Source organism: Neomonachus schauinslandi, chromosome 4 (assembly GCF_002201575.2).
Source record: "Neomonachus schauinslandi chromosome 4, ASM220157v2, whole genome shotgun sequence".
Classification (NCBI taxonomy): domain Eukaryota; kingdom Metazoa; phylum Chordata; class Mammalia; order Carnivora; family Phocidae; genus Neomonachus; species Neomonachus schauinslandi.
The window spans coordinates 114,405,739-114,414,083 of record NC_058406.1 but is presented as its reverse complement, the minus strand read 5'-3'; the positions used below and the strand labels follow the sequence as shown (position 1 = coordinate 114,414,083).

Below are 8,345 nucleotides of genomic sequence, written 5' to 3'. Positions count from 1 at the left end.
ATAACCTAACAGAAAACATGGGTATAGGATATGAACAGACTATTCACAGAAAGTAAAATACTCTAAATGGCTCTAAAATATACGAATTAGGCTTAATTCACCCAGAGTAAAAAAACACAATTTTAGATGCATGCTAAAAAAGCAGTAAAACTGATAATTTTTACTAAATATTGATCATTTCCTTTTAATAGTCTGTGTGATCAAATTGGAAGTAGACATAAAGTGGTTTTGGAGGCATGATGTCTGTTTTGAGGAAAAGCACTTGTGAGATTGAATTGCAAGATGAACCAGCCTCTTTTTTCATCAAACATCATTTTTACTAGAAAAAAAACTTGAAAAACAAACTGTGGTTATGCAGACATGTGTATTTGTTAGATATCTCCTGAGAAATGAACAAAGTGAGCCTGTCACTTGAAGGAAAGCAATTAACAGCCAATTGCCAATGATAAAATTTGAGCTTTCAAGCAAAAATTAGGACTTTGGAAAACTTGTATCTGCCACTATGGACTTCACACCTTCCTAATACTTACAGGACTTTTCTGACAACGTAATGATGTCAAGAAATATAATTTTTAAAATATTATATAGTAAAATGTTATACAGTAAAATATGTCAACATTTAGAAGATCTGTGTAAGTCCGTGAATCGATATTTTCCAAGTGACCAATGCATGATGTTTCAAAATCATGCAAGAGTAGGGGTAAAAGAGCTATTCAAAGTACAAGAGAGACAAACAGATTTTATTATAAGAGAGTACAAAAAGGCCACTCATATGGTTTCAGAGTCTTATTGTACCTAATCTTTACGAGACTCCCACTTAGCCAGTGTGAGTGCATCCAAGAAGAATATCCACAAATATCTGAATAGGTTATTAAAACCAACTTCTAATCTGTGCTCACACAGAGTTTCTACACATAATTCAACCATAGCAACATATTGTGACAGACTAAATGCAGAAGCAGATATGAAAATTGAGCTTTCTTCTATTAAGTTAGACATTAAAGAGATTTGCAAAAATATAAAAACAATGAAAATAGCTATTTTTCATAAAATATATTAACAATGAATAAGTTTATTATTTTTAAATAAATTAACAAATGTTTTTAGATGTCCACATTTTTAGCCTCTAATATAGCAAATACCAATAGACATAGGGCCACAATAATTTTTAAGCATATAAAGAGTTACTAAGAATTAAAACTTTGAGAATCACTGTTCTAAAAAATTGCTAAAATTGACCCCAGAACAGAGATATCGAGGCAAATTAATTACCATAGAAGAAATGATAGTTTATAGTTACCTCTCAATAAAACATGCATTCTACCAAGTCTAAGAGACACATAACCATACTACTGTATAAACTTTTCACATCATGAAGGAAAGCTTCCAAATTTGTTTCTTTGATGCCAGCACATTAATACACACACACACATATCTTAAAAACAATCTAATTTGGGGGCACCTGGGTGGCTCAGTTGGTTAAGTATCTGCCTTCGGCTCAGGTCATGATCCCAGGCTCCTAGGATTGAGCCCCATGTAGGGCTCTCTACTCAGCGGGGAGTCTGCTTCTCCCTCTCCCTTTGTCCCTCCCCCTCTGCTTGCTCTTTCTCACACAAATACAATCTTTAAAAAATATATTTAAAAAAAATCTCATTTGTAATATGTTTGTCATGAGATTTTTTCCAGAAATGCAAAAAAGTCTCAATATTAAGAAACTTATTCACCATATTAATAGATTTTAAAAATCATATGAACACCTACTTAGTTACTGCAAAGGCATTTGATAAAATTCCAAATTCATTCCAAAATGAAATAGAAAATTTCTAAAAGGAACCATGGGAAATTAAAAAAAATAATCTCAGAACATGAAGGGTCTTTCTTAGCAATCAATTAACTTCTTGATGAGTCCCATCCAGTGGGATATAAACATGGAAAACTTTTTTCTTCTAATTATTGGTTTCAACGGCATTGTGTCACTCATCTTTTCCCACCCCTTAATTAAAATCTAGGAAAGAGTCAATGACTTTCCGGTAACTGCAGGTTATTAAAACTCAGTCCAACTCAGTTTGAAACCCTAAATGGATCCAGTTCAAAGCTTTGTCCTTGCTATCACTGGTAGACTTGTTCTTGAGTAAAGAAACTATAACATGTATAATCCAAACTGGAGCACTCCTGAGTGAAAGTTAGCACTAGTAATAGTAACATCTTGGTGGTGTACTGAGGTTATCCTGGCTAAATCGGATGAATGGCCACCTGAGATCAAAGGACTTGAAATGGGGAGAGGGGAGTCTCCTCCGCTATTTCAAGCCTCCTCCCCTGTGGATTCTTTTTTTTTTTTTTAAAGATTTTATTTATTTATTTGAGAGAGAGAGAGAATGAGAGAGAGCAAGCACATGAGAGGGGGGAGGGTCAGAGGGAGAAGCAGACTCCCTGCCGAACAGGGAGCCTGATGTGGGACTCGATCCCGGGACTCCAGGATCATGACCTGAGCCGAAGGCAGTCGCTTAACCAACTGAGCCACCCAGGCGCCCTCCCCTGTGGATTCTATACCTAGTTCCCCTGGTGCTGGGGAGCAGGAAGGAGGCACAAAGGAGGCAGAAGCCATCTTCAATGTCTGGCAATATGTTGGTGGTGAAGAGATATTCTTGGATTTGTTTATTTCCATGCGATAGCCTTTCAAGGTGGGAAGATCACATAGTCCAGCACCCTCCTTTTACAATGAGATGACCAAGGCCCATGTAGATGGGATGACTCCTGACAGGTGGCTGTCCTAGCGGTGGACTTAAGCATGTCCTCACAACTCCTGTCAGTGCCCCCTTTGCTGCACTACATCTGCCTCTCCTACACGTGCCCATCAGAGCCAGGACCAGTGCAAGGCCTTGAGAGGTACTCACCTCAGGTGTAATACCTTAAGAGGTGCCAGTGCTGAGGTCTCATCTGAAAGCTCGACCAAGGAGAGATCTGCTTCCAAAGTCACATGGTTGTTGGTAGAATTTCAGTTCTTTGGGGGCTGTTGGACTGGAAGCTTCAGTTCATGCTGGCTGTTGGCCACAGGCTACCCTCATTTCCTTGCCTGTGGTCCTCTCCCTTTAGCAGCTCCCAATATGGCAGCTTGCTTCATCAAAACTAGCAAGGGAGAGAGTCTGCTATAGAACCCTGTTTAATCTATTCATGGAAGTGACATCCCAGAATGTTTGCGAAATTCTAGCATTTAGAGCAAGTCACACATTTCCACATTTAAGAGGAGATTCCACAAGGCCATGAATAACAGGTGGTAGAGATCACTGGGGCCATATTTGAGGCTGTCCACCACACAAGCAATGCAACAGAATTAGTGTGTGGTGAAAGCCATAGGTTCCATAAAGGGAGGCAAATGGTATTTTCTAAAAAGTTGTACCAATTCTAAACAACACGAAAGACACAACCTCGGGGGAAAAAATGATTGGTAGGTAAATCTAACCATGGCTCCTCTGCATGATATCAGGATCACAAAAGTGTGACCATGGGAGTCCTCTGCAGGTTATCTGCTAAAACTAGGAAATGGCACTATGTGACTGAAGTAGACCAATTTTTCAGATGGAATTTCAAGAAATGTTAGAATCTCTAGGCCTGCAGGCCTGGGAATAGGAGAAAGAAATTCTCTATCCCTACAGAGAATTCTGTGAGCTGTTAAATATGCTGTTAAATATGATTGAAAATTACCAACCCAATGCAAGTTCCATAGGAATCATTCTCAATGAAAAGATCTGTGTCCCTAGTTCTGTTCCATAACTCACTTTCGTGAAATTATTTTAATGAGCAAATAGAGTTAACTGGCATTGAGTATCTACAGAACTTCAAACCGAAACAATGAAAGAGTTAAAAAATAAGGATTCAGTCTTACAATGGACACATATTAGTAGCTCAATAAAATTTCTAACTTCAAATTAAAATACAGAGAGCGTTCCTATGCGATGTTATTCCACATAATAGGATTCTATACCTCGTGGGTAAGTACAACTACTAATGATAATGGTAAGAGCTAATATATATTGAGAGACACCACAGTGTAGTGGGTAAGAGTGCAGACTCTGGAGTTAGACTGCAGAGGTTCAAACACCAGCTTTTCCTGTGACCTTGGGCAGGCCACCTAACCTCAGCTTTGCCATGTATAAAATACGAATAACAGCACTTATGTTCCAGGGTTGATGTGAGGATCAAACGAATTGATATTAGTACAGTGCTGGCTACTGTCATGTTCCCAGTACTGTTCTAAGTCCTCACCTGTAATCCTTGTAAACCACAAGGAATTGACTCCACATTTCACTCTCCTACCAATAAGACATGGGTAACCACGAGAGAAAGTTTTAAACTCTTTCTGGTTTTTATCCTTAAATTTCAGACTTTATTCTTAAATTTTAGCACGAAGTTATTTAGATAAAAAAATTCTGCAAATAAAAGTGTCTAAACAGACACTTAACACATTCCTTTGGAAAATTTGCCTTTATTGTTTTACTAAAAACATGTATACCATGTTTTAAGTAAAACATGTATACCATGTTTTAAGTAGTTTTTAACTTCTGTTAATTTCCTTTTCTGAGTAGTATGATGACACTGTCATTGCAGCAAAAGACCAGTAGATGGCTGTCCACAGAAAGGAACAAATACCTACAGTAAAGAACAAATACCTACAGTGAGAATTTTTACGAGATCATTTAAAAAGACCTACAAAAATCAGTAAAGGAAGGCTATGGATAGATATGTTGAAAACACAGAGTTTGCAATGGTCTTAAGAATATTTTTTTAATTTTAAAATGAAACGGATATTTAATTCATCCTTTTCACAGTAAAATATTCATTACACTGCTGAAGGAAGTATCTATTTGGGTGTAACCTTCCCAAAGGCCAACTTACTTAACAGCAAAGTACTTATAATCTTATAGTCTGCATATCCTTTGATTAAGCCACCAAAGGATACGTATATCTAGTAACTGATCTAAGGCATTAAGGATGGCATACTGTCTTTGCTTCTTTTGGATAAATTGTTAATTTTACTTTTTCCCCAATATCTTAATTTATGTTAGAACATTACTTTCTTAATGAAAATGTGGGGCCCACAGGAGCAGTTAACTTTCAAAAGAAAAATACAACAAAATGTCTCAACTAAACATAAATTTGAAAATAGCGATGCTTTCATTACATTTTTCTATTATCTCAACCAGCTGTTTCCTTAGTTCTAGTCACATCAACAATTTTTCCCATACATGCTGGGCCACATTTAGCCTTTTTCTATACTGAAATTCTTTTCTAAGGTCAAGGAAGTTAATTTGTTCACCATTTTCTCAAGTACTTGAAGGGGAAAGGAAACCTAAGAATAGCTGTACCAGATTTGTTCCTAAAAAAAAAATCACAAACACACTTCTCAAGCATTCCTACTGGTAGCCATAGCAATAAGTTAAAGCCCTAAGTTATGAAGTCTCATTTAGGTTACAGCTAGTAAACTAAGAATGCAGGTTTTCAGATTTTTTGCTGCAAATTCTACTAATTACTAATATGTTTTTTACAGCCTGATGACACTATAGAACAACTGAACTAGAAATATACAAACTTTAATATTTAAATTAATTGGTAAATGGCAGAAAAATCTACTATACATATTTTTGTGAGCCAAAGAAAGCCAGCTATTAGCTATGCCCAACTATCACCAAACAAGTTCATGCTATTATTTGATAAAAGTTTTAAGTATAATTTCCCTTCAAAGAACAGAAGAGAAAGGCTCAAGACGGAGCCCTAATGGGAGGGGTCAGAGGTCTGTCCTTCACCAGTTCTGTGTGTCTGAGCAAATTAACTCTTCTGCACTCAGCAGTTCACCTGTAAAATCATGAGGTTATTTACTCTTCCTTCTGCCCTGTACCAAAACCGGTCTTACCTATTTCGTTCTACTTAACCACTCTGTCATCTTTAAGTATATGTGTCCTTATGCTCTCTCTCCTGGCTACCCAAGTCAGTTGACCGCTCTTGGTTTTTCCACTGTACTTTGTCCCATACACTCAGTATTAGGGAGATCTTGAAGGGTCTTATCCGATATTAGGTTATCCGAACAGAGGGGAAATAACATGTTTTAGAGTTAGGGAGACGTCCTGGGTTTCCAGGATGGGCCTCCGGATGCACAGGATAATCCTGGCAGCCAGGCATTTTTGCCCTCACTTTCCCGGAGGGAAAGAACCCAAGTTCAGGTGCTTTCTAGAAACGGATCAGATGCATCCGCCGCTTTGGGAAGCCAGAAGGCGAAATATCACGAAAATGTATTTCAGGCTATGAAAAGGGTTTAAAACAACAAGCCCAGGTTGTCAGTCATTTTTCCTAATATCCACGTGAGTTAAACTCAGAAAAGTTACCCACCTGCTCAGAGAACGAGTGATTCGGTTTGTATAGGAAGCAACATTTGCACTGTAAAAACCATTGGAGTCTTTGCAGAGGCCAGGGGTAGGTGCACCAGGAAGAGGAGTTTCTCAGGTTTTAGGTCATAGTCTCCCTGTCATCTCTTGCAGGTGGCCAGAGGACCGCGGTAACCGCTCTGGCGGGGACGCCACCTCGAGGGGCTCTAACTCCTCCCGGCCGAAAGGGGGCACCCACAGCCACGTCTTTCCCGCCAACTCCACGGGAGCTCCAGCCCCGGCTCGCGCAGCCGCCTCCGGAGCCCTCAGGGCAATTCCTCTTCCGGGGCAGCGCGAAGGCGCGTGCGGGACCCGGATGCAGACGGGAGCGCAGCTATATAAGCGCCACGCAGGCCTCACGCCTTTCTTTTTGAGGAAGACGCGGTCGTAGCTACAGCGGAGGTTTGGACTCCCCGCTCCTGCTCCTGACTCACCGCTGTTCGCTCTCACCGAGGAACAAGTCGGTCAGGAAGCCGCGCCGCAGCCATGGTGAGGCGGGTCCCGGTGCCGCGTGGTTGGGGACGCGGAGGGACACGGTCCCTTCTGGGGACGGATTCCGGGATGGGAGGAAGCGGTGGGAGTACGAGTCTCACTTAGTAAAGAGGGGTCGTGAAATGGTGGAGGAGCCTAGGAAGTCTTTTCGTTAAGGTCGTTTCCAGGCTTCTAAAAGAAAACTGTCTCCATTTGTGTAATAATAGGCTTTTAAAGACACTGGAAAGACACCCGTGGAACCGGAGGTGGCGATTCACCGAATCAGAATTACTCTCACGAGCCGCAACGTAAAATCTTTGGAAAAGGGTCAGTACGATATTTTCAGAGTGAGACCTTTGGGCAAAAAAAAAAAGAATGTATTCGGCTTTGTTGCTGTACAAGATTCACTCAGAAGTCAAGTGACAAGTCGCTTAACTTAAAGGCAAAGGAAGAATGATCTGTGCTTAACTGTTAGTGTGTTTTTTAAGTCGTTGTTGGCGATGAGGAGACCATTACTGTGTTGAATGATGATGATAGTTTTATACGCTATTCTGAGCCAGCATCAGTTAAAATTCTGACGCTGACCTTTGTTTTGAACGAACTGAAAGATGCTTTTATTTTTCTGTAGTATGTGCTGACTTGATCAGAGGCGCAAAGGAAAAGAATCTCAAAGTGAAAGGACCAGTTCGCATGCCTACCAAGGTGAAAAAAATCAGGGGCAGGGGAAAAACACAAAGCGAAAGAAAAATTAATGGTAGAATTTGGTTCATGTTAAGTACCTGATTTTCGTAGATAACTGTTAAAAGTCTTTGCTGCTCTTTTTCTTGGGTGGGGTATGGTGTTTTTATAAGGGCACTGCCCTGGCTGAGAAAAAAATGGACTTGCCATTGTAAATTGATGGTGATTTACGTAAAAGGGAAAGATGCTCTGGGAAGTATTCAAAAATAAGAGTAATGGTTTTGCAGGTGTCCTAGGGATATGCATAAAATCATAAATGCTTGGTTTCCTTTGTCTTTTGTTGCAGACTCTGAGAATCACTACAAGAAAAACTCCTTGTGGTGAAGGTTCTAAGACCTGGGATCGTTTTCAGATGAGGATCCACAAGCGACTCATTGATTTGCACAGTCCTTCTGAGATTGTTAAGCAGATTACTTCCATCAGTATTGAGCCAGGAGTTGAGGTTGAAGTCACCATTGCAGATGCTTAAATCAACCTTTTTAATAAATTGATTATCGGTTGTTAAATCTTGTTGACTTTCATTCCTAATACCCATGTATTTTAGGAATACAGAATTGTGCTACGGAATTTCATCCACCTTTGGAGTAGTCAAAATTAGACTAATATCCTAGGGGTGGGTGGTCTATCCTTTTCTCATTGTATCTCAGAGGCCACTAAAGCAGTTGACACTTGACATCACTTGAAAATGAATTGTATTAACTAAATACATGGAGACCTTAG

The 8,345-nt window shown here is 39.7% G+C and overlaps 1 protein-coding gene and 1 non-coding gene across 2 annotated transcripts; both read left to right on the top strand.

Annotated features, from left to right (window-relative positions):
* The first annotated feature begins 6,748 nt into the window (after window positions 1-6,748).
* RPS20 (ribosomal protein S20) lies at window positions 6,749-8,131 on the top strand. The gene is made up of 4 exons (XM_021688198.1): window positions 6,749-6,905; window positions 7,115-7,214; window positions 7,516-7,589; window positions 7,912-8,131. The coding sequence occupies exons 1-4, from the start codon at window positions 6,903-6,905 to the stop codon at window positions 8,092-8,094; spliced, it is 360 nt and encodes a 119-aa protein (XP_021543873.1). The 5' UTR covers window positions 6,749-6,902; the 3' UTR covers window positions 8,095-8,131.
* Window positions 7,383-7,449, top strand: LOC123324793. Its single transcript, XR_006540058.1, has one exon. It is a non-coding gene; the product is annotated as a small nucleolar RNA U54 (small nucleolar RNA).
* Window positions 8,132-8,345: the final 214 nt, after the last annotated feature.